The following is a 27,690-nucleotide window of genomic DNA, read 5'->3' as shown; positions in this document are numbered from 1 at the left end:
AGTGTGCACGTTTGTGTGTCTATTTAAATTACAAACCAGAGTGCTCCAAAAGAAGAGGTTTTACAATCAGGGCCTTGTGTTTTTTAGGTCTGGCTTGACAGTGCAGCAGTGGGTTATGCTACACAGCATGGGCAACCACACCAACAAGGCCAGTAGGTTCTGTCTTTTCTGTTATGCGTTTGAGTGGTAAGCGGAGACGGATGGGAGCGCAGGGTGTATTTGTGGTTGCGTTGCTGCTGTCCGTGCTGTACCTGTGCCCAAGAGCAAGGGTTGCGCTGCTGAATCCCATGCACTGTCTGTTCTCTGTGATGCAAGGAAGCTTGAAAAACAATTTCACTACACAAAAGAAAAAGAAACCATTTCTTGCTTTGTGTTTGAAACTGGACCAGTCCACAAAGTATACCCACTGTCGAACGCAGGTGTTGTGACTTATATCCCTTATTAGTCCCTCAAGCTTTTCAGGTTCTAATTTGACAGTGATGTATGTTATAAGATGTTTACAGATTAGTATTGATATTCAGCCGAAAATTGACCAATGACTCAATGTCCCCAAGGATATTGTTCTTTAATACTGAGCTGTACTTTTAACAAATCTTTGCTTTCAGGTGTGTTAGTTCCATGGATCCACTGGAGTGAACCCATATTACGATCCCAAAAAAATAGGTAGTTAATTTATGTTAAATGAAACTGCGTGGCTGTTATGTCTCTGGGCGGACGAAGTCACTTGGTTCCCGTACACATGCCGATGTTGCAGACGGTCACATTGCCTGCCCGGCTGTGAGCTGTGGACACTGTGGTTTCCAATGGACAGGCTGCTCACACCCCACTCTCTCCTTCCCTCTTACAGGCACGTGCATAAAATGCAATAAGGGCATCTACGGGGTGAATAATGCCTGCCAGGCTCAGGACAGCCTCTACCACACCCAATGCTTCGTCTGCGCTACCTGCGGTGAGTGAGGGAACGGGGCGCCGTGTTTGGGGGTGTCAGAAACGGTGTACCCCTGGGGTAGGGATTTAGGGTTGGAGAGAGACGGCTCTGCTTGGCTAGAAAGGCGAGGGGGAGAGAGACCGATCGGGCGCGAAAGGTGCAGCTTGGAGGGAGGTGCGCAGAGGGATGGATCATGAGGAGGGAGGAAAACAAACATTCCGCACATTCCCAGCCCGATACGTCACCCCCCCCCCCCCCCCCCCCCCCGATGGCCCCGTCAAGACTGCAGTCTACTCTGCCGGCGAGCACAGTCATCACTACTTCTTGTTCGGAGTCGCCCGTCTTTGTCCGTTTGGGCGCCATTTCCTGGCTTTGGGGATCCTGTTAGTCAAAGGTGCTCTACTGTGACAGTGAGACCAGAGTACCAAGAGCTGTTTTGACACGTGGGCGCTCCTCCAGTGCCTTCGACTTCCCGTCTGCCCCCAGGTGCCCTGTCAGCTTCCATCAGGGCGCCCCTCTTAGAGCTCGAGGCATCTCTCAATATAATCTCCTGTGTCTTCTCCACACATTGCACTTCGATCAGTGAAGCTGACATTATTTTCTTCCTTGCAACCTCCCCTCACTGTTTCTCTACCCATTCCAACTTTTTTCCCCTTGACACCTTTCTCCCTCCCCATCAACAATTTGGCATCACCTTCTATTCAAAATGTATCTGTTCCGGCCACCAATAATCAATTTTCTGTGCCAATTTCATCCCATCTTGACCACCGATGGTCCAGCATGCTGATTGCTCTTTCTGCCTATTCGCTTGCTCCTCTAACACCTCAACTCTGATACCTGTCTTTTTTCCCCCCTTCATGCCCCCACAGGTCAACCCTCTCCTCACTTCATCTTTCTTCTCTGTGTTTCTTTCTCCTCTTCTCCAATTCCGCCTCTTATGAATGGTCTTTAAATATATTCAACGTCTGCTCCCCCATCCCTTATCCTACTCCTCCCGTTCGACTCTTTGTCCCTTCTTGCTCCCTACTCTTTGCCCCGCCACCCCCAGTTTAGGCTGGTCCCCAGCACCGCTTCAGGTGTGCACACTCGATTCAAACCTTTTGCTACTCTTGTCCGTAAGCTCCTCTTTCATGTTGCATCTTTTTAAGGGATCTTTGAGATACCACCCCCTCTAGCGAGCGTTACTAACAGTTTCTCTCTGGCATGACCTTTTATAGACTGTCTTTAAAGCATGTTTATAACTCTCTGAGGAGCACTGAGACAAAGGCATAACGTACATGCACAACATACACACAAAAAATAACTTCTTGGACTAACGCACATGAAGAGGGTGATTGCTTACTGAAAAGCCCAGTGCTAGTCACATTCCTCCCAAGTGATACATAGCTAGGTATCAGGGGACTTATGCCCCTAGCGAGGGGCCTCTGGCTATGCTTAGGTTTTAACGGTCTTGGTCTGCCAGAGATAAGGGCGACCCCTTTCAGTAGTCAAGGTGATGCCGACACTAGATAGTGCCTAAGCAGATGATGCCTTTCAGAAAGAGCCCCGAACTGAGGAAAAGGCTCAAGGGGAAAAAACTCCTACTCGGTGGTGGTGGATGAATAGAGCCAATCAAGAAGAGATTAAACACTTTCAAGATGCAGTAGAAAGCAGGAGGAAAACTTGGAGCAGCCAGGAACAGCTAGAGACGGACTATTCCATGAATCCCCTAGAGAAGGTCTGAAGCGAGGAAACACATTGACAGGACTGACGAAGTAATGTGATGCAAGGAATAAAGGAATCCCTTCCTTCCATACCCTTTAAGCAGGAAATTGCCTGAAAGTTAGTGGTGCCGCCATGTTAGGTTGGGAATCTCTCATAGACAATGATGTGGCAGCCGTCTGGGATTTGGAAATACATTTATCCCAGAAATCCACACTAGAGGATTCTGGGAAGCAGAAGGATTTAGGAGAATGGAGGTGCCCAAGGTATCTCCTATCGTGCTCCCAACCCACCCCCAGGGAGAAGAGAGAAGACGCAAAAGACTGTACCGGTTAGCGGGGAAATAAGGAAAGTTTGTCGAGGAAGTGTATCTGGCCGAAGGCGCTCCCAAGGCCCTGTTTACGCCCAGAAAGCAGAACAACCCAACCTAAACCAGCTTGAGAGCTGCAATCGGGTGCGATAACTAGGTGGCACCTATCCCCACCTGCCCCCATCGTCTGAGGACGCGCATCTTTCAGTCACTCTCCGAGAAGGGTTAAAGAGAGAGAAATGGGAGGGAGAGAAGCAGAGTGAGTGATTACTTTATGTCGAGAGGAAGGTTGGGAGAGAGGTGCATAGATTAGAAATTGAGAGGCTGCCCATGGTGCTCAGATTTTCTTTGCTCTCACTCTTCTGTAGGACGCACTCTGAGGGAGAAGGCCTTCTATAACGTAAAGGGTTCGGTGTACTGTGAAGAGGACTACTTGGTGAGTACTTTGTAAGGCCGCCATGTTAAGTGATTAATGAGGATTGCATGGTGTGTGTTTTGAGAGGACAGCCTATGTGAGGATTCCTAGGTGAGTGGTGTGTGAGAGCGACTTCGTGATTGATATGTAAGAAATCACTGTATGTCAAACCTAGGACACAAAAATATCCTGACAAAAAAAAATATGTCAAAAGTATTAAAAGCAAACAAAAATGAGTTTACGTACTTATAAAATAATGACACAAAACTAAAGTACAAATATAACAGCAAAATATAGTAATTACAAACATCAACTACCAAAATCTAGTTTACAAAAGTATAGTATTTCTGAAAAATATTAGCTTTTACCATAATATTGATTACAATATTAGAGTGTACACAAAAATTGAATAAAGGTTTTTTTTTAAAAATCCATATAATATGGTACACATGTAATTATGTAGTTTTTTTATTATAATATTTTCGAATATTTTTCCAAGCAGACCAAATATAATTTTCTAAATATACAATCTCTAAAATGTAAAATATAAATATTATGCTTTAATTTTTTTAATAAAAATGAATACATTATACAAATCAACCAATTTTTAAAACGACTTTTATTACAATATAAGTTATAGTAAATTTTTCAGTAACTATTAACATTAACTAAAATCTGATCTACATATATAACTCTTTCACGTTGCATCTTTTTCGGGCTTCTTTGAAATCCCATCTCCTTTATCGAGCGTTCTTAACAGTTGTTAGGTTTCTCTCTGGCATGACCTTTTATAGACTGCCTTTAATGCATGTTTTTTACTCTATGAGGCGTGCTGAGACATAAGCACAACATACATCGTGCTTTTGTCTTGGCACGAAAAACTGATCTACATTTATAACAATTTTTTTTATATTCAAAATGAAAATTAAGAATGATGGAAATGTATTTTATAATTAACATTTGAAATTAAAATTTTATAAACCCAAAATGTATGCATTATTCATGAAAAAATGTAATCTGATCATGAATATTATTTGTCTAACATACATACGTTTTAAAGATATTCCACACAGGTAATACATATTTATAACATAATTTAAAAAGTTTAAAATAGAGCACAAATATAGATAACCTTAGATAAATGGGTGTTAATTTGATATATTTATTCCATTATGCAGATTCACTGCTCTAACTCCAGTGCCACTAACATTTTAGAAAAGCAAATTTTGGAGGGTAATATTTATTAATCTAACACTTCTTCGATAAACATTGGGGAAAGTCCTTTTCTAACTCCAGTATCATAAACACTGGAAAAAGGAGCATAAATAATGGGGTTTAATGTACTTTTCTAAAAACAGTCACTCAGGCATTGGGGACAGTGGATATATTTGAGGGGCAGGGAGATAATCCAGATTCACTACTCTTAATTCCAACAGATATTGGGAAAAGTGCATGTTTGGGGGATGGTATCGGGTATATTTTTCTAATTCCAGTTCGACAGATAGGGGGCAAAAGACATATATTGGGGCTGGGGATTATAATTTACTATTGTAATAACGAGCCCACAAACACTGAGAAATGAGCATATATTTCAGAGGGATCACATTTACTAGTCTAACTCCAATCCAACACTCATTGTGGAAACTGTAAAGATTGGGGAGATGTACCATTCTGACTCCAATCCAACAGACACTGAGGACAGTGCACATAGTGGGGGCCAGGTTTACTCTTCTAACTCTAATCCAACAGATATTAGGGAAAGTGTATATGTTGGGCTATTGAGTGTCAGATTTACTATTCTAACTCATATCCACGAACCTTGGTCAAGTGCATATATTGAGTGGGAATGGATTACAATTCAAATTCCATTCCCACAAAAACTGGAGAAAGTGTATATATTGTTGGGATCAATATTATTATATATAATTCAACAAATATTTTTTAAATAACGTGTAACATTTAAATTCAAATTCTTTTTAAAAATACATTTTAAAATTAATCTTTAATTTCATTTCATTCACGACTACATAGACTAAAATCAAAACTATATTTTTCTGCTAATGTCAGGGTTCATGTATAATCTTACATTTAGTAAAATATAAAGAAAAAAAATTCATACACAGATAAACAACAAAAGACACCCCCATATATTTTTTTACCTTAAAAACATGAAATACTAAACTAAAAAAACAGCCTAAATAGTGAACCACATTTTTTCATTTAAATTAATTTAAATTATTAAAAATAGTACTTTTGAAACATACAATTTAATTATAATCCCCAATATTTATTTATTCACCCTGATACAAAACCATTAGCCACCCATTCCACCAATACAAGCTATAGCCCGTTTTAGTAAAACAAAAATGCATTATATAAATAATTGCTCAATTTTTACATTTTAACAACTTTAAAATATTTGGATTTCATTACATTGAATAGTTTAAATTAAAAAGATTATCATTTAAAATTATTAACATGATTTTGAGTAAAATAACCAATTCAGTGGAATGTGGGGCTTCTCAGTGTCATATCCGAAGCTTGTTCCTGGATGCTGATAGCGACTTCACAGTTTGATTCCAGATTATGGCCTGGTAAATAGGTTGACACTTTTATCGGTGATTGCAAGTAAGCGATCGGAATATCCAGTGATGGTGAAAAGGCTTTTCTTGATAGTATGACTGCTGCTGCTGTAAATAGTAGTGGTGTCTTCAAAGTTATCAAAGTAAAAGAGGACAACCAGTCTATGGAAAGAGAAAAGAGCTCCAGGACTAGGATAGCTGCAGCAAATAAAGGCAACTGAAAGAGGCCTTCCAGGCTGCTTGAAAGTGAGAAAGGCATACAGCCCTCAGATAAGCCAGATAACAGGCGGCCATCTTGAAATAACTTTTTACAATAACAGATACTGGAAGAAAGTCTGGAGAACACGAAAAGGTCAACACAAACTAAGTAGTTAGACAAAAATAAATAAATAAATGGTTGTATATGTGTGTATATATATGTGTGTGTGTGTGTGTATATACATATATATACTTAATCCATATAATTAAACTTAAGCCATAAGTAAACATACTCCATACCTATCAACAACTATGACGGACAATTACTTAGAGCGGGTAAGCACGAACGCTCATGTCATAAAATACCCATTCAAATTATCCAAGAACGCAGCCAAAAAATTAAAACACAATTTATTGAGGAAAAAACCGGACACGCTAATCTTGGACCCCTCGCACACAGATAAGGGTATTATCGTGAATGACTTGATATTCTTCACTAGAATACCATTACAGAAATGCTTAACATAAAATGTATAACCAACATGGCACAAAACTTATGAGCCAACCATCACCAAGGAGTAGAGCGAACCTATGCATAACTATATATAAAAACGGTATAGTACTCATACAAGCAGCTGACAGTGAATTAGAAAAATTCGACAACTTCTTCTCAACCTTAAAAGAATACGTAGAAAATTCAAGATCTCAACGACACCTGACTACACAAGAAGACACCATAGACCCCTCCAGTACTACCAACACAGACTGCACACCAACTAGAAACCTTCAGGATCCACTAAAGCCAACACATCAAGGAGACATAACTGGATTAGGAGGATCGAAATCGGGGAATGACACAGTAAGAACCGAAGTGGACACACAATATACAAATATAGCCCGGGTACTCTCTCATAAAGAAGATTCAACGCATCTCCACAATAACAGAAAGGAAACAGGAAAAATTGTAATGGATACACGATATGAGAATGCCAGCCTGAAACCTTCTCAGAGGGAAGATTCGACACCTCTCAACATGGACATGTCATCACCGACGAGTATGGCACCCAATAAAAATATGGAAACAACTGATATAGAAGATAACACCGCTTCCTTACCCCACGCTACCACAACACGAAGGTCAACTAGAAAGACACAAAAGAGTTATCACCCAAACTTGGTATTAAGAGCACTAAACAAAGAGAGCAGCGTGAACAGAGACGGAGCAGACAACCGAAATAATGACAAAAAGAGAAGATGTCCGATGAAGAGGACAAAACTTAAACACGGGATTGCAAAACGAGGATATAGAAATACGAGGGTGAACGCCCTTAATACCTCAGCCCAGACTCTAGAGGAATCAAAGAGCTTCAAACACAAGTAGACAATATTCTAAGCACGTTACAAGCGATGGAAAAGGTGCTTGAAATGACAGTAAGCACCCACACCAAAGATGAACACATCTGAGAAGTTCTACGTATTTCTCAAAGAAAGGACAATAAGATGGCATTACCCTTATCAATCAGGCAAAATAGGATAGGAACCTTAATTACCTATCAGAAGAAGAAACGCTATCCTTATTACGGGAATATGAGCCTACAAACCGCGACAGAGGGGAAAAAATTAGAACAGTCCAGATCGATGCTAATAGAACATCAAGACAAAATGAAAGGAAAGCCAATCTTAACAACTTAAAGCAAGTCCAACTAATCTCCGATTCTCAGAACATGAACACGAGGAACACAGGGAAACATCTGAAATGCCTACTTCTTAACTGTCGATCGGCAGCAAAACATGCATCAGACATAGCTGACCTCATCATGAACAAGGAAATTGATGTGACAATCCTGACAGAAACGTGGCATTCGGAATCCTCGTCTCCGTATATGGACCTACTAGAACCCCCACAGTATAGTATTGTGAGACTTGATAGTCTGAAGAAGACAGGGGGAGGGGTTGCCTGGATTTACCGATCAGACATAGAGGTCAGCCAAGATCTATCAGAACCACTCGAATCGTGTGAACACCTAAGTCTCAAGATAAGAACAGCAGATAATCAAAGATGCAATCTGCATGCGCTTTACCACCCTCCAGGTAATAATATTACTTTCATAGACCAGTTAATGGAAATCCTCACCACCAACGCCAATACGGAAAATAATAACATTGTTCTAGGGGATTTTAACCTACACTGGAATGACAAAGATGACAAACAGGTTAATGCTCTGAAAGACCTTCTAACGGAGTTAAAGCTTAACCAAGCATGCACGCAGCCAACACATGTAAAAGGAGCCACATTAGACTGGATAATCTCAAAAACCAACAATACCTCAATTCTATCAATTGAGCCGTGCGAGTGGTCAGATCACCATGCCATAACCTTCCAGATAAACACTATGAAAAAGAATAAGACCATACAACCTACCAGACACAAGAAATTTACGCGAGACACTGAAGATCCGAATATGGAATTACTAGTAGAGAGCTGTGAGAAGAACCTGAATCCACCAAACAACTTGCAGAATGTAGAGGATCTTACAGATCATTACACTAAAACAGTAACGAATATAGTCAACGCCACGATGCCACTAAAACTGAAAAGAGTCACAGAGAAGTTTAAAAATCCATGGTTCAGTGAAACACTGAATGAAGAAAGGAGGAAACTAAGACTAGCTGAAAGAAAATGGAGACAACACCCATCATCTCCCGAACTGAAATCCCTCAGAAGAATCAGGAGCGAATACAACAAAAAGATCCTAAATTCCAAGAAAGAATTTATCAGATCTGAACTAGATAATGCCAAAAACAGACCTCGGAAACTATTCGAGATTCTAAAACAGCAAACCAATAAATTGTCCAAAACCAACCAAGAAACTACAAAAACTCAAATAAGTTGTGAAGAGTTCTCAACATTCTTCACAGACAAGGCCAATACACTAATAAGAGAGCTCAGAAAAGAAGCTGGCAATACGGACAACCGAACACCCAACATCACCTTGGAAAACACCCACATTAGGACAAAAAACAAAGCACAATGGGCTAACTTCAAACTACTTGATCAAAATACCATCGCCAAAACACTATCAAACATCAAACCTAACAACCACTGTAGTGATCCACTACCCTCAAAATGCCTCAAAGAAATAAACCACATGGGGATTCCCATCTGGACGAAAATAATAAACGCCTCGCTATCCCAAGGGATCCTTCCAGATTGCCTAAAAACAGGTCAAGTCGTCCCCATCATCAAAAAACCTACTGCGGACCCAGCAGATCCAAATAACTTTCGCCCAGTGACCAACATCCCTATCCTTGCCAAACTAATAGAGAAATGTGTACAAAACCAACTAAGCCAACACATTACTAACTTCTCGCTACTAGACGACTGCCAGTCAGGATTCAGAACAGGACACAGCACAGAAACCGCAATCCTACATATTGTCGATGATGCACTACAGGCTTTAGACCTTAATCAAACATGTCTACTTATCCTCCTTGACCTATCATCAGCATTTGACACAGTAAACCATGAAAAATTACTGAACAGGCTTCAGGACAGGATGGGACTGTCTGGAAATGTGCTAAAATGGTTTGAATCATTCCTTCAGAATAGAACGCAAAGATTCCTGGTCAACCAATCACTATCACCAGCATGCCCCAACTCAATTGGAGTCCCTCAAGGCTCTACGTTATCTCCATCACTGTTTAACCTTTACATCGAACCTCTCACAGAAATCCTTCAAAAATCTAAAATATCCTATCACATGTACGCGGATGACACGCAGATTTACATCAAGATCACATCCATGGAAGACATCAAGAGAATGAATGAGGCCTTAAAAATGTCACTACAATGGCTAACTGACAATCATCTGAAACTAAACGCACAAAAAACGGAATTCTTACTAATCTCACCACCAAAGAAAAACACAGAGGTGAAGGAATGGTCCAATATGATCAAAGCATTAGACTGCACCCCTACTCTAGTTGGCTCAGCGAAATCACTAGGAATCACACTAGATGAGAACCTAGACATGAAAGCCCATATCAATTCAATGGCAAAAAGCGCCCGCTATCATCTGAACTAGATTAGAAAAGTGAAACCATTCATATCTAAGGCGGACCTCAAATTGGCAGTTCAATCACTAGTTATCGCGAGGATTGAATATGGATGTACAACGCTAGCAGGTCTACCAAAAATCTCAACAGCACCACTGAAGGCATGTCTCAATGCTGGTGCAAGACTGATCACTGGGTCGAGGAAATTTGACCACATATCCCCACACCTGAAAGCATTAAACTGGCTACCTTATGAAGCCAGAATCCAGCTAAAAAGGGCATGCATAACCCACAAAGCGCTCCACTGCAATACACCTAATTACCTTCCTCAGAAAATTGAACTATCTGGAGGAAACAGACCGGCCAGGAGTACAAAGGAGCTGGTGTTGAGAACAGCCATCTTCCGGAAGAAGAAAACGTACAATAGAGCTTTCTCAGGAGCAGCCCCCAGAATCTGGAACTCACTTCCTCCAACCATTAGAAAGATACCAGACACAGCATCCTTTAAGAGAGAAACTAAGGCCTTCCTAATGATTAAGTTCCTTCCATAAGGCAGGGCTCGGGACTATAGAATACATAATCAAGTACTGGAATTGAAATATGCACAGGAAATAGACACTTATGATCGATCGATCCTGCTTACACATATTTTTAGCTCTATACTAAACCTATATTATATGCTATATATATATTTTTTGGTAGTAACACTGTAAGGGACATCAGGTGTGTAATGTGCAAGGGCTGCCTGTTAAGTACTATATGACCACTGCCTGGAAAGTGATAGGTTAAGAATCACTGGTGAGGGATGTGTGTGGAAATTCTGGTGAGGAATGTGTGATGGCTACTTTTGTAATCTTAAATGATGTCCAGGAGTCCAGGTGTAGATTAGGTAAGATGATTCATTAAAATGTTAAGATCAGGAGCGGCTTTGGAGCCGGAAACTGCCCTTTTAGTCTTGGATGCTGGATTCATTTATATTACAAAAGCTACCCCGAGAGAATTGTGCTAGAAATGCATGTGCAGTGATGTTTAGGAATACTCGGTGAGTGATGGACAAGTGGTTCCTTGTGAGTGAAGTGTGAGGACTGCTTGGTGAGAAATGTCAGAACTGCCTGGTAAGCGAGGAGTGCAGACTGCCTGGTGGATGATGTGAGAAAAGAAACTTGTGAGCAATGTGCATGAACCTCATGATGACTGCTACCTTGTTAGTGATAGGTGAGAGCTGACTGGTAAGTAATATGTGGGGACTGGTAAAAAATTCCTGTCCCTTTTTGTTGTATCATAAACCTGGTGCATTTTTCTATTTTCTCTAGTTTTCAGGCTTTCAGGAAGCTGCAGAAAAATGTTGCATGTGCGGACACCTAATTTTGGAAAAGGTGAGTATTTGCTACACGTTGTGTGCTGTTACAGACAACGGATTTGTAGATCAGACTTGAGGTACAGATCAGAACTTCTTGAGTTCCCTAGTGATGGGCTTGCTGTTAATGAGGTACCTGGGATGCCCCGAATTACCCTGGCAGGATTCTTCCCCTTAGGGTGCCCTGCAGATTGTGAACCTGAGCTGTGTATGTGTGTGTCTGCAAGTTGAAGATTGAGGTGCCATAAAGGAGCTGTGTGTGTGTGTCTCAGTACTACCAGAGCATGATGTGCTACTATGGATACAGATCAGGATTAAAGTGCATTAATGAGACTAAGTAGGGAGTGATGTGAATTATCAGAGCAAATGTGGGTGCCAAGCGGGCATTGTTGGTTAGGAGTGAGGTACTTTAGCTGAGCTTTGATTGTGGTTCCACCTTTGGAATAGCAGTTCCTGTTACATGTCACTATTGGGCTATTCTTGCAGCGCAGTGCCTGGTCCCAGTACTGCAAGAGCAGGGGTTGCATGTCATACAGCTGAAGAGACCCTGCAGAGCTTTGATTGTGGTATGTGCAGGAATAGCAAGAGGTGTTAAAGGATAGTATTGAGGTGCATGGCTAGAGCTGTGTGTGTCTCAATACTGTAATAACAGGTGAAGCTGTAGGTATGACTTCTGCTGTTGTAGAAATCAAGGTTTTAGGTGTTACAGACCCCACCTAGGGTGCTAAAGTAGATTGGCTTTGGGGGCTTGTAGTCAGGTAAGTTGAGTTGCACTTGTAGAGCTTCAGGGATGCACTGTGGTAGCAAACACAAGGAGATGATGGACGGAACGCTGAAACTAACTTTTCACACACTCACCCCAGTCACAGATCTGAGTTAAATCCATCATCATTCTTTAGCTCACTTCCCCACCCCAGTTCAGACCCAGCCATTTGCAAATCAGTCTTGGCCCTGTTCCTCATGGGAACAGTCCAGCTCGAACTGCCAAGCCAGGTCTTGCCTGGACCAGAAACAAGCATCCTGAGACCGGTTTCGGCGTAACACCCCTCATCAGCCAGGTTAGCTTGAATCCAGTGGCAAAGTGAGCAAGGGACCCAAGTCTGGGCTTTCCCTGCCAACTTGGGGCGAACAAAGCAAACACAAGGAGATGTTGGACAGAACACTGAAACTTTTCAGACACTCAACCCCAGTCACAGATCTGGGTTTAGTCGTTTATCGTTCTTCAGCTCACTTCGCCACCGCAGTTCAGACCCAGCCATATGCAAATCAGTCTTGGCCCTGACCCTCATGGGAACAGTCCCATCTCGAACTGCCAAGCCAGAACGATGATGGATTCGACCCAGATCTGTGACTGGGGGGAGTTTCTGAAAAGTTTTAGCGCTCTGTCCATGATCTCCTTGTGTTTGCTTTGTTCGCCCTAAGTTGTCAGGGTGTGCCCAGACGTGAGTCCCTTGCTCATTTTGCCAATGGATTCAAGCTAGCCTGACTGATGAGGGGTGTTACCCGGAAACCGGTTCCAGGATGCTTGTTTCCGGTCCAGGGAAGACATGGCTTGGCAGTTCCGACTGGAACTGGGTCAAGACTGATTTGCAGTTGGCTGGGTCTGAACTGGGGTGGCGAAGTGACCTAAAGAACGATGATGGATTCAACCCAGTTCTGTGACTGGGGGTGAGTGTCTTAAAAGTTTCAGAGCTCCGTCCATCATCTCCTTGTTTGCTGTATGCACTCTGGTAGGTGAGGGTTGGGTGCTGCAAGTCATACTGAAAAGCTGTGGTAGCTGAGATGTTGCGCTTGTGAGGTCCTATAGTGTTGGTGGCTGGGCTGCTGAAGTATGCCGCTTTTGGTGGGGCTGCAGTTCGCCAGACATAGGAATTTTGGTAGGTCAGGCTTGTGTGGTTGGTGCAATAGTAAGATAAATTGGGTTGCTTTAGATTGTAGGGGTGTTTTAGTAGGTCGGGCTAGTCTACTGCATTTAGTCATGCTTGTTTGGTTAGAAGTTTGGTTATTCAGGCGTGGGCACTCCAGTATGTCATACCTGGCCGCTGTAGGATGCACCAGTGCTGTAGCAAGTACCACTGTTGATAAAACCTTATGGAGTGTTACATAGATTTGTAATTGTTTCACTTCTCTGAAACACCTGTCAAGACACAACACCAGACACACCTAAGCACACAGACAGAGCTGCTCTCTGGTGAATACAGGGGTTCTTTGCACATTTGTGTTTGCCTTGCTTCTTGGCATGCAGTGATAAGTACATGTTACTTTGATTGACCACCACTTTGCTGATTCTGCATCAGTGAGAATAGTCTCCAAGCACAGTCAGTCACAAGCCTACTTTAAGCATTCTGCTGAAGTATGCATGGATATCGTTGGTCAGCATCTGTTTGCAGTTACAAAAAGCCATAACACCCTAGGACCTAACAGAATGTCTATGGGTTCAATCTCAGAAGCGCACTGGTATGTCAGACTTGAGTGCTGCAGTAGTAGGCTGAAGTGCCTGGTTATGCTGCAGTCAGTCATATTCAGTCTCATGTTCTTTGTGCTCCCTCTAGATCCTGCCTGCTCTGGGGAAGACCTTCCACCCCGGCTGCTTCCGCTGTGTGGTCTGTAACAAGAGGCTTGATGGCATCCCGTTCATGGTGGACTTCAACAACAAGGTCTACTGCGTGACCGACTTCCACAAGTGAGCACCCCTGCCCTCGCACCTCTCTCATCCTTAAGTATAGGCATGCATGCAAGGTGTATGGTGTGAAGGCTACCTGTCTCCATTCAGGTCACAGTATATTATGTTTAAAATCACAGGAACCACACAGTACCCTCCTGTGTCACCACACAACTTACGTCGCACTCCGTTGTGTTCCTACAGGCCTCCCACTTTTATCTGCACACAGTCCATTTCTCACCCTCAATAACTCTCCCAGTATGTTCATTATTCCTACATTTTGCTTCAGCATTTGCTCCCATTTAGTACTCTTTCTCCCTTTGTCTACCTCCCTAGCTCCTATCCACTCTCCCCTGAATCTCTCACCTTGCCTGCTAGTCTGCCTAGCTCCCTGTCCTTTGTGCCTTTTGACTAAGCACTCCTTCTCCCCTTGTTGGGGAAAGATCTAATATATATACTCTGGAGTCTCAGCGTACCCGCTGAGAGAGTCCACTGCGCCAAGGGAGCCACTCACAGCTGAGGTATGGTATGGCATCCCTTGCCAAAGCACTCCCTCTCCCTTTTTGGGGGAAGGATCCAGTATGTAGGCCTTGGAGTCTCAGAGACCCCTCTGAGAGAGTCTACTGCGTAAAGGGAACCTCCCGCAACAGAAATAGGGCAGTGATACCACTTCCCCTGAGATCACAGCTTACTGGACTTTGGACGTTGCATTGACTCGTTTACGAGTTTGTGTCCCCGTCACCCTTCCCCTCCTCTTTCCATGCGATGTCCTTCACCACCTTCATTACCTGTCTACTTCCCCAGCTCGTTCCCCCCCCCCTGAATTTTTCCCCTTGCCTGCTTTTCCCCTTACATATTTGTTCTTACTGTTTATCTTGACCTTACAAGTAACTATGTTGCCATGCTCTAATAACTGTGTAACCTTTGTAACAATGTAACCTGTAACTATGATCTGATGCGCATGTAAAGCGCTCTGATACCTCCGGGTCTAGCCAGCGCTATATAAAACCTTTAAAATAAATAAATAAAAGAGTGATGTAGACAAATGCCCTGTGACGAGAATGCAGAGCATAAGTATGTTGGTGGTAGGTTGGCAACGTATAGACATGATTGATGAGGAATTCAACCTAGCAAAAGACAGTACATCGCACAGAAAAGCATTTAATAGTAACATATTTACATTAGGGTTATGGTAAGAGTCATCAGGCACCAATATCGGAGTGGAATGAGGGGATATTTTGCAGGAATTCTAGTTCTTACATTTGAGAATGTTAGCTTTCAGGACAGAACTGAACAGAGAAAGGAAGACTCTCGGAAGCATTTCCAGATTGGAAATCCAGCCGAAAACTGGGTAAGAGTATGCTTCACTTTATACCATTAGACGGTGGCCTTTTCTTCAAGGCTTCTTGGTCGCCCCGAAACTTATGCAAGTATGCATTTTGTTTTTATGGCACGAACATAGCCAAATGGCAGCAAATCACTGTAGAGTCGAAGGCAAGGATGCATTCAGAGATTAGCTGCAGAGGCCTTTGGTTTGTGGAGGCAGGGGTCTGCAGTTTCATGATATAGTTCTCTTTAAACAAATTGCTAAATTCGAGCAGGGCTGTGGCAGTCCTAATGCAAACAAGGATGTCTTTCCAGATCCTGGAACAATAAAATAGTCACACCAGGGTAAATAATGCCCCTTTACACATGTGTGTCCACCTTAACCACTCCCTGAAACATGCATTCTGCTTGCTATTAGGGTTTCTTGCTGACCAGAGTTTTTACCAACTTGGTCGGTATTTTCGTGTTAAGGCTGGTAAAAATATATTGATATGTATCCATAGACTAGATTTTGTAGTATGCAAACTAGTACTACTCATGTACAATGCTGTTCACAAACCTACAGTTAGAAGTCTCTGCCTCTCCTATATTTTTTTAACTCGTTTACAGAGATCTCTGCATACATAGGTATGTGTCTTTGCAGTAGATGTAGGAGATACAAGGGGAAGTTGCTATATAATGGGGAACATGTAATACTAAATGGGAGGGGTAAATGGAAATGTAAGGTGCTCTGGAAAGGAGATGCTTATAATATCACGCACCCATAAAAGACTGCAGAACATAGGTGTCAAAACAGGTTCAAATATACTCCAGCCCAGCCTTGAAGTGCATCAAGCTCACACATGACTCCTCACAGGTACTGTAAAAAAATGGAGAGAGTGAAATAAAATATCCCACCACCCCTATTAGAACTAATGTTAATTTAATAAGATTGCATTACAACATTTATATACGGCTTGCGACCAGCATGGGGCCCTGAAGGCCTTGCCTACATAGGCAGCACTCTACACTGTGTACTGTCAATGTGCTGTTTTTGTTTAGATCCTATGTGGGAAGTGTTTCCATGTCATATATAAATTACCAAGGAGGTGGCGTTATCACGTTGTGGGACGCATCGATGAAGAAGGATGGGAGAGGCGCACAGTTTATGGTTTTCAGTAAGCTGTAATCTTTGGGAAGTTTTGGAGATTCCTTTATTGTATTTTTTTATGATTATAGTCCATTTAGCTGGTTACTTTCGTGAGTTGTCGATTCTGAGATTTTGTTTAAAGTTTATGGTTCTGACCAGGGATAGGTTGGGGGGAGAAATGGTAGAGAGATTTGCTCGGATAGACTTTTGTTTTCTGAATGTCATTGTGAGATTTCAAGAAGCGGTCATAGTAGGTAGCTTATCGCAACCTGCAGTGGTGGACTAAATTAAATTCTTCAGTTGGCCAGTGGCATGTGGTAGATCTCTTCAGGTATTCCATGCCTGTTCACTTGGTGTTGGGCTGTTTATTGCTTGTGCACTTTTGGAGATGGCCATTACCCATCAGCTCTTTCTTATGTGAGTGAAGAGTGTCAAACAATATTATGCAGCCTGAATGATCTATAATCGGCTGCAATACTCCTGAGCTTTATGTTATTAGTTTTAGTTAAGGCGAAGAAGGACGTATATTGTGTTGTAATTGCATTTATGTAGCACTTACTATCCTTGGCAAAGGGTTAAAGTGCTTGACTCCAGGCAGCATGTTGCTCCAGAGCCCAAGGTGTATTTTTCCTTCTGGTTATTGTTGGTTATTGGGATTAGCATTGTGTTCTTACGGGAACTGTTCCATGCATTTGCTCCAGTTTCTAAGCAGTAAATCAAATAAACAGGAGTTAGATGTCATCTGTAGTGAGAGAGGGGAGGTATGTGAATCCATGCAAATCGTTAACGTATTAATACATGAGCTACAGTAGATTAATTATTGTGAGGCTCCAGTGATACATCTTTTAACCCCTTGGCCACAGCGGTAATTCTGCTGCAGCACTAGGGGGTAGAGGGGGGCCGCGCTGCGCCACCATGCTCATGACAGAACCACTCCGTCACGAGCCGCGGTGGCGCTGTGCTTGTGACGGAATGGTTCCATCACGGCCCCACCCGCTCAATGAAACGCTCAGCGCAGACGCTTTATCAGCGCCGCGCAGGCGCAGCGGCCGGGCCGTGACTGAACCATTCCGTCACCAGCACAGCGCCACCGCGACTAGTGACGGAATGGTTCTGTCACGACCACGCAAGGTGTTAAACAACAGATTGTGATCTTTGAAGTAAGGTGTGGGCAATTTGCAGAAATCCAATAATGGGGATTAAGGCAAACATACATTTGAGCTGTCCTCGGAGAGAGGGAGTATGCAGAGGTAGTACTTAATTTGGAAAAAAAAGATAAGTGCCGGTGCTCAAAGTTTTGCTCCAAAGCCCTCGGTTGGTACAATTAAACATCGGTGTGCCGAATAACAAAGCTGCATATGGTTGAATCTACCTCAGTCCTCTCTAATTCACTACCAGACACTGCTTACCACTAATCTCAGTCTTGCTGTCTCCCTTTGTAATGGCTATTAAGTCTTTCTCCTTTCTTCTGTGTGTGCTTTTTCCCTCTCTAGCTCTGTTCAGTGTCTGATGAGTAAAATAAGTGCTGGTCCCCCCAAAATAAGTGCCGGTGGGCTACACCAGGTCACATTAAGTACTGTGCAGAGGATGGAAAGTAAGTAGAGGGTCCTTTGAAATAAATGGAGAGACAACAATTTGAAGTTTTAAGTTAAGGTGAACTTTCAAGGGAATATAGAGAAGACTCTTATGCGATGGCATGCAATTTGAGGAGGCAGAACTGTAGATAGAAACATTTGTATGTGCGACAGTGTTATACTCAGTACTTTTGATCAACGGTAGAATCAGGTAAACATTATGTTGCCCGAAAGGCTACTGCTATATCCCTGCTTCAGCAGAAAAAGATGAGTTACTCAAGGGCTGAAAGGGCACAGTAATAGCTGTATCCATACAAAGGGAAATATAGAGAGGTTTAGGCTGTGGGAAACGGAGCAGTAACCTCATGACCATAGCACCATGAGAGAGGATATAGGGTAAAGAAGAACATTGAAGAGGACATTCTGCAAATGCTGGAGCTGATATATTTTGGATGTAATAGTAATGATGTCATTCTGGCTTCTGAGATCCTAGCTCCCTCGTCTTCTTTCTATGGCTCAATCCCCTCCCTGGAGGATTCCGCTCACCCCTTCTGTTCTATCACTGGGGTGCCTTCCTCTTTGAAATTTTGATGATTCGGCTTCCTGAGTACTTAGGTTTTGTCCATTCAGCAGTCGAGATGTTCTTCCAAATTTAAGGCTTAGTCTAAGCATTGGAAGAATTTTCAGTCCTGGTATTCAAGGTAGTATGTTTCTACTGTGAAATGTGATATCAACATGGTTCTGCAATTTCGTTTTGATGGTTTTTAAAAGGTGTTGGCTGTTTCTGATTTAAGTACCCAATGGGCAGCGATTAGTGCCCTTAGAGATCCCCGTGGATGATTTTTGGAGGATGAACAGTTGGGTTATAAATTACTTAGAAGTATTTCTTTATCCAGACCTGTAGTTAAATTTTTCATCCCTCCTTGGGACTTACCAGAGCTTTTAGGCCCATTGAGTTAAAATTCTCCACATTTAAGTTGTGGGCAAAGGTTTGTGAGCACCCATGGTCTAGCACATGTACGTAAAATCGCTTCCCTGCTCACAGTTACTGGCAGTAATTGAACTGCTCAGCACAGGGGCATATCTGCTAATGTTGATATGTCCACACATGTAGTATAGTGTACCCTGCCTTAGGGCTGTAAGGCCTGCTGTAGGGGTGACTTACCTATACTTCATGCATTGTATGCCATGTTGTGTTTTCTCTTTTGTCTGTCCCAAGACACACAGTCTGCATGGGCTTGGTGAGGAGTCCCGTAGTGTGGCTGATACCCTTTAGCTTTCTTGCTGTAGGTACCTGGGGTTTCCTTTACTACGGACTTTAAGGGGGTGCTAAGTGTATTGCCAATTGGGGAAATTTTACAAATTAGGGAAACCGATCTAGCACTGGGGACCTGGTTAGCAGTAACCCATTGCACTTTCTGTCAATTGTATCGAAAAAGTGGGGATGACCATGTCAAAAAGGGTACTTTCCTAATCTAGCCCTAAAAGTACCTCTTTGGAATGTAGGGTCAGGAAATCTTTCTTCCAACCTTTTTCTGATCCTTTCTCCCCAGTCTAGGTTTGTGCCATCTTTTAGATATCAGGAGAGCTGTGTTTAATTTGAACATTCAGATTATTTCAGGAAATTCGATCTGCACACCTATTTGTGACTTTTGGGATGAAATGAAATGAAATGTAAACTTATAAAGTGCGGTTGCTGCCCTGGGGCGTCCAAGCGCTAAGTAGAAAGTGGAATCGCTGTCAGAGGAAAGCAGCTGGGAGAATTAATAGTGATAATAGAGCTACCAAGATTTCTCTGAGCAGGTGGATCAGAGAGACAATTGCCTTAGCTTATGAGATGGCTAAAGTTCCTTGGCCAGATAAGATCCTAGAAGATTTACTAGGGGTGTTGCAGCTTCCTGCGCTGAGTTGAATCAGGTGTCCTCAACGGTTTGTGACCCTCACATGTTTGGGAATCACTATAGAATGCAAAGGTTGGCTCTGGGTTGTGATAATTTCGGACAGAATGTACTAAAGACAGTGGTGGCAGGAAGTTAACGGACTTATTTTTTGTTGCCTTTTCTTGATTTCAGTTTTTTTCTCTTTAGTAAAGTATTATTTTGCATTTAATGATGATATGATTTACTCTACTTATTACTGGCCAACAGAGCGTTGGAATTCCTCGATAATAATAACTTGGGTGAGGACATAGGGATAATAGGCATTTTCTTAACGAGGCAAGAAATGTCTATCTGAAATGCTTCAAGGTCAGTCCATGCCATCAATTGTATAGTAGTGACTTTTACGAGGGTCCGAGTCTCTAGAAACTTAATTCTGAAGCCCATAATATGGATCTAAAACATTCACTGAATTCACAATGTACCAATGTTCTCAAAAACTAGTGCCCAGGTTGCCTTTCGACTAAATAAAATTGCCAAAAAGATCACATATTTCTAGGGGCACTGCATATAACAGTACATATTAGCTAGGGTGAAAGTCGTAGAATTGAAACTTTCTCACAGTGACACCTTTCCACTACATTATAGCAACATTGACTGCTCATATAGTATCTGGCCTTGATGCCTGTGATGAAAATTAGTTACCTTTCCTCTAGCGTTGGTATCCATCATGGATTTACATGTGTGAAACCTCACCATCATCTAAATTGAAGCCTCCGGTATTTACTAATAAGTCCCAAAAATAATGTGAAACGCATTAAAAACTGTAAGTCTGCAGCTACTCCACATTGTTGCGTGAAGCGGAAAGTGGGCTCAAGGCTTTGCCACTGAACAATTTGACATCTGATTATTTACTTTTTAAACCTTTTATTTGGTTTGAAGCTTTTTTTTTCAAACAATGATGGTCTTCAATTAATATAAATACAATACCTATGTATTAAAGTTAAAATATATAATTATTAACTAATTTTAGTATTAAAAATTTTAATAACACAATTAATAGAAATATTAACTAAATTGTGTGTAAACATTTACTACATATTAAAAATGCTACTGAGAGTGTATTTAAAACTAATTGATAAATATAATTAGCATATTTAAAGGAATTATTTAATACATGTTTAATTTGTTATTGTGTTGTAACAGTTTAATTCTAGGTTAATAATCAGTTTTTTTAAATTAATGTAAAGTTTTATTATACACATATATACATATACATATTACCCAGTTACGGTCGCCACAGGGTAGTTATAGTTATGTCAGCTGTTATATAGGAAAATCGTTTTTGTGTTGCTAATAACTTTGGCCCCGTTTAACTAAACTTTCCAAAAAGGTACACATTTCTTTGACTACTTTATGCATGGAGAGGTTTGGTGTGTTTCGTCAAGTGGTAGCCCAGAAAAAAGGCCCTTCATGCATTTTCCATAGACTTCTTTAGGCAGGGCTACAGAAAAAACTGCTGAACGGAATTACACCACATTTGGCAGAAAGCTAGATCTTGGTTCTCAGACTGTGCTTTTTAGGTCGAGCCAGAGTCAGCGAGCCTGCGCTGCTCTGCGAGACATGCAGTATCTCATCTATCGGCATTGATCACACCTCTAGTTTCCCATTTGTTCCTTTGTAGTCTTTTGAAAATTCCCTTCCTTTCAGTGGCTAATTGTATCGTTTGTCCCGCCTTTCAGTGGGTAGTTGCCATTCCTGGAATCTGGCCCTGTTACTTATAGTATTGCTCTTCGGTTTCATTTCATTATGTTGTTCGACTTCTTTTTCTACCAGGGCAACCCTGACTTTTAACACCTATTAGCTGTTCAGTCCTCTATAATTGCTGTGCTCCTCAGAGTGCAGCCTGTCACGCCGCCAAGCTATCTCCTGAGAGGATTGCAAATCGGAAGAGGCCCGAGGCAGACGGGCTGGGGCTCATAGCGCAAACGCTTACTGCATGAGCAGCAACGCGCATGCAAAGAATAAAACACTATCTCTCGATCCCCAGGCATTCTTCCTTGGGATTCTGTTCTGCGCTCTAACGTGAATTATCATTACTGAAGAGGTCGATGACGCTGGCAACCTTCATGTCTCGGGCGCTGAGAAATGCACATCTGTCAATGTGTTCAAATATACAAAACACAGTTTCTGGTCTTGAGACTTCACCGGAAAGTAGATTTGTAAAGGCATTAATGAAACAATGCCCCCGCCCCTCAACACTAAAACCTCTTTCATAGGGTAAGACAGAAACTAGACACAAAGGTCTCATGTACCCTATGCACCATAGGAACAGATTAATGCATGTGCGCATATTTTAGGAGCCCCTGAAGGGCTACTCAAGAAGGTGTGATGACAAGCGTTCAACGCCCTCAGTAGTAAGCGCTATATAAATGCAATTACAACAATACAATACAATTTAAAGAACTCTAAAGCGGCTAGATTCTTCACAACTGTCAAAAATCGCTTGGTTCACTGAGTCGTCAACTGTGGGGGACAAACAAATCATTGCTGCCCTCTTGTAAGAGTCCAAGGGGAAGGAGCTCCGCACCATCGACCCCCTCATGACACCTGTACCAGGTTGGGGGAACACCTGGAGCCTGCTGGAGATCCAGCATATTAGTCCTCCATAGAGGTCAGCGTTAAATAAAAACACAGAAACGGACCATGCTTATTTTTTTGCTTCAGGGACTATCCACATGCCTAAAGCACAGAGGGACACAAGGGACACAGGCGCACAAAGAAGCGGAATTCGAGGGATGTTTGTATTCATGGCATTCCCACCAGCCATCAGGGTCAAAGAGTTCCTGCAAATACGCAGTATGCCGACACTGAGCAGCATGATGTTCACATGCAGACCTGGGTTCTCACTCGGAGGTTCACAGTGGCAGAGAACGACTACAGACACATTTGCTGGTTGTGAAAAAAGCCTTTGATTTAAAAGCAAGTTGGGTGCACAAATACAACATCCTTCAGTTTAGACACACATTCTAAACTGACGGAACTATATCCTAACTTAGTCAACTAACCCATCTCTTCTCCCCTGATACACCACTCCCCCCCATGAGGTTCTAAAATCTGTCTTTTAACACAAACTAATGTCTACCTTTTAGCCTGCTCTTTATTTTCTCATGCTTGTATTCCTTCCAAATTCCTGTCCAGCCAGCCCACCCTAGGCTCATGCTGCATCCTCTTGCTTTTTGTTATTGTCTGTCCTCCACTTCTCTGTTTCTAACCTGCTCTCCCCTCACTTTTTCTGGGCTCTCTCTTTCCATATGCCTCTTGTGACAAAACGTAATATGCCAATAACGCCCCTGCCTAACCAATCCGTAACAGAGCCTGGTACTCTGTGCCAGGGTGGTTGTTTGTCTTTGCTCCTCTCAGGGATTGTGAATATCTCTCTATGTAGGCAAAACTGTTTTTCTCTGCTGAGGGATTGTGATAATCCCTCTGTGCATGTGTGGGCTTCAACAATGATGCAGCTACCTTACAGGGGGGTGCTACAGGGGACTTTATTCTGGAAGCAGAATGTACTCAGTTGGGAGTCGTATTCAAGTTATCGCACTCCAGTGTATCAACAGATATCACATGTGAAAACAAATCGGAACAGAAGAATGAATCAATGGAAGGGGAAAGATACACGGAAAGAGTAAAAAATGTATTCATAAAAAGTTTTATAAATTTTAGAAATGCAATTCACAAATAGACATATGGGGACATATGAAAAAATTAATTAAAGCAAAAAAGTTTTGAACAGAGAAGTAGGCAACATAAGCACATCAGTTCAAAACTGAACATCAACTCCTGATAATTACGGCAGACAACCAATTTAAATTAAATAAAAAATGGTTGTAGGCTTGTTCCAAAGAAACATTGATGGAGGTGTTGACGTTTCGGTCTATGGTGCTATCGTCTTGTAGACCACCTTCAGGACCAAATAATTCATTTGCTGGTAGAGAAAACCCTGACAAATCACAAAGGCAGCTTGCTCATGTAGATAGGAAGTGCCAGCCGCTGAAAACGGGAAAAAGGATCTTGACTATGTCGATTTTAAAAAACCGCTGTGTTGTCAGCTACTATTTAGAAAGTTGTCTTTAGGGGGTAATCGAATTTCGTGTTGTGCAGCGTTGTTCTATATATCGACCGGAGACGGATCAGGTTTGTCGACAAACCTGATTTTTCAGGGGTTTCTCTACCAGCAAATGAATTATTTGGTCCTGAAGATGGTCTACAAGACGATAGCACCATAGACCGAAACGTCGACACCTCCATCATCTCCACCAATGTTTCTTTGGAACAAGCCTATAACCATTTTTTATTTAATTTAAATTGGTTGTCTGCCGTAATTATCAGGAGTTGATGTTCAGTTTTGAATTGATGTGTTTATGTTGCCTTCTTCTCTGTTCAAAACTTTTTTGCTTTAATTAATTTTTTCATATGTCCCCATATGTCTATTTGTGAATTGCATTTCTAAAATTTATAAAACTTTTTATGAATACATTTTTTACTCTTTCCGTGTATCTTTCCCCTTCCATTGATTCATTCTTCTGTTCCGATTTGTTTTCACATGTGATATCTGTTGATACACTGGAGTGCGATAACTTGAATACGACTCCCAACTGAGTACATTCTGCTTCCAGAATAAAGTCCCTTGTAGCACCCCCCTGACCTTAATTATCTAGTGCACAAGCATACAAGGGTAAATTGGGTTTCCCCTGCTTTAATTACGCAGCTACCTTACAGGCAACGGTGCCATTTACATCTGTGTCTTTGAGCCCTCTCCCCACTACTCTGTGCTGAGACAGCCATTTCTTCCCCCTCCAAAAAAGGACCTCCATTTAGTGAGAACAACTACAGACACGTTTGCTGTATCTAAAACAAGCATTGGCAAAGACAATAGATCTCAGCAGTCTGAGAGCCATAGGCGTTGGCAGTGTTAATACGTTTGTGTATATCAATAAAAACAGCCCCTCAGCCATACCCAAATGAACTTACATTGTCATCTCCTACAGCTATCGGATTGCCGAGACCTATTGCCTTTGCCAATGCTTGTTGTTATTAGGTGTAAATCCGTTCAGTAGTTTATGAGAAATTAAGGTTGAAAAATAATTGTATATCTGGACAGTTGGATCAGTAAAAATTAAAGCGTTCTGATTGGCCCCGGTAGCTTTATGTGAAAATGTCACATAAAACATACCCTTTGAAACTAACAAAACCAATGATATGTACCAGTTATAGTTATCTCAAGTAACTATAACTCGTGCCGTAAAGTAACCATAACTGGATCCCCTGCCATCAGTAGCAGCTCATATCAAGTGAAAGTGATTGGGCAGTATGGGGTGGGAAATAACAAATTTTAAAAAAATTAAAAAAAGAACTAATCTGCCCCTCTTTTGCTTTCTGATGTGCACAAGCTAAGGCTGCTAGACTCCCCTAAAGCCAATCCAGATGCTGCTTTCATGCGGAGAGAAGCGCTAGGATTGGCCTGAGCGGGCTGGTTTTCCAATTCACCATGGGCTGGGAGAAGATCCTGTGCCTGCAGTTCCCCACCCGCCAATGCAGCTTGGGTTTGAGAGATGTCAGCGCGCATGTCAGTTTGGCCATCCTCAGTCAGCCAGCCAAACAGACATGCGAACTGACATGCTCCTACATGCTTCCAGTGCTCAGGTAAGTATGCCCCCCAAAAACTCAGCTGCCTGAAGAAAAAGAAAATGATGATAAAACTTTTATTATCATTTTACTTTGCAAACTTGTCTCTGCTGGCCTGGCAAGGGGCGACGCGACCTGCCAAGCACAGTGTTATCAACAATGATGACATTTCAGATGTGATTAGGAATGTTATAAATGTAGTCAATTAATATGTCATGGGTGATTTATTATGCAAGGGTAAAAGCAGTGCATGGCGAGGGTGCTGGTTAGAGTTACTTTAGGTTCCTTGTTATGGTTACTTGAGATAGCTATAACTAGTGAGTTTCAGTGGTTTTGTTAGTTTCAAATGGTACGTTTTATGTGACATTTTCACCTAACTATAACATGCCTTTAGCCTTTAATTTTTTCAGTGGGAATACATATATATTATACATGCAGACACACTACACTTTTTTATAGGATGGTAGAGATCTCCACATATTTGTGGCACGTTAATAGTAGTAACTTTTTACTTGTAAACCTATTGAAGGCTGATTCTCTAACGATTTGAAGGGGTGGAAAAATGTAAGTATACACCTGGGTGTAAATGTATGCTTGAACTAGTGAATAGCAGAAACATGTGGAGTTATACCTAGGTGTAATGGTAAATATACACATTTATATTTACCTTTGTAAATAGGCCCTTGATGGAGTGAGCTAAAATTTGTATTTTACTCTCATTTAAAGCGTAAACATAATACTGCAAATATAAGAAGTCACTCAAGATACAGATTTTAGAGCTATCTGAGCTATTGCTAAATGTTATTAAATTAAAAGATGCCCAACTGTCTTCTTAAAAATAAATCCATAGGATTGTAATAAAATCCTCTTCCGTTTTCGGTTCCAGAATCTTCTAAAAAATCAAAAAAAGAAAACCGATCACCATTTTTTTTCTTGGTGAAAGGTGGTAACCCTACTTTCTACTCTACGCAGAGCGAATTATCATTGATCCAATTCATGTTGCAAAATGAATGGTTAACATTAACAGTGATATTTCTTTTTAGCTTTTCATCTTTTAATAGATTTAAACATTGTGTCCCACAAACTGAATAAGTTTACAAAGTTTTATCATATTCTCTTCTAGTATAGCATCTAATAATGTATTTGCCTATAGTATATTACATAGTATGTTCATCAAATCAGTACAAACCTCAATTTTGTTTCCTTCCAGGATTTTTGCCCCAAAGTGTGCAGTGTGTGGACAGCCCATCCTTCCTTCCACGGTGAGTTGGGTTCAGGGGTCAAGCAATGTAAATTGATGGTTTATTGGTTCCCGATTTCAATTGTGGAGGAAGGAATGACCCTGTTAGACTGTCGGATCATTGTCCATTTATACATCCATTTCCTTTGGTGGGGGGGAGGGTAATAAGTGCCCACCGTAGCCAGTTGTGAGCGAAGATCTCAGCAAAGGTCATTTGCATAGACGCCATCTAGGTTAGCATCAATAGAGGATGATGTGCTGAGTCTCAGAGGAAAATTACACCGTTTAGTGGACCGGAAACAAACATCCTGGGAATGGTTTCAGGGTATGTCACCCTTCTTCAGCCAGGCTAGCTTGAATCCAGTGGCACCGTGAGCAAGGCACCCACGTCTGGGCATACCCATCCCACTTAGGGCAAAAAGTGTTACAGCAAACAAATGATGGACGGAATGCAAACATTCTCCCCCACTCAAAAGATCTGAGTTAAATCCATCGTTCTTTTGCCCACTACGCCACCCCAGTTTGGACCCAGCCATATGCAAATCAGTCTTGACCCTGTGCCTCATGGGAACAGTCCAGACAGGGTCAGATTGATTTGCATATAGCCATGTCTGAACTGGGGTGGCCTGGACTGTTCCCATAAGGCA

The 27,690-nt window shown here is 41.9% G+C and overlaps 1 protein-coding gene across 2 annotated transcripts in view; it reads left to right on the top strand.

Annotated features, from left to right (window-relative positions):
* Window positions 1–27,690, top strand: part of AJUBA (ajuba LIM protein) — a 55,422-nt gene that overhangs the window by 16,051 nt on the left and 11,681 nt on the right. For both annotated transcript variants that reach the window (XM_086923665.1, XM_086923666.1), the window contains exons 2-6: window positions 848–949; window positions 3,308–3,375; window positions 11,504–11,566; window positions 14,100–14,230; window positions 27,014–27,065. In XM_086923665.1, the coding sequence (XP_086779791.1) occupies window positions 848–949; window positions 3,308–3,375; window positions 11,504–11,566; window positions 14,100–14,230; window positions 27,014–27,065 (416 nt within the window). The remainder of the gene's footprint in view (window positions 1–847; window positions 950–3,307; window positions 3,376–11,503; window positions 11,567–14,099; window positions 14,231–27,013; window positions 27,066–27,690) is intronic.

Source organism: Lissotriton vulgaris, chromosome 5 (assembly GCF_964263255.1).
Source record: "Lissotriton vulgaris chromosome 5, aLisVul1.2, whole genome shotgun sequence".
Lineage (NCBI taxonomy): Eukaryota > Metazoa > Chordata > Amphibia > Caudata > Salamandridae > Lissotriton > Lissotriton vulgaris.
The sequence above is the reverse complement of the archived record's forward strand: the minus strand, read 5'-3'. Positions and strand labels throughout refer to the sequence as shown.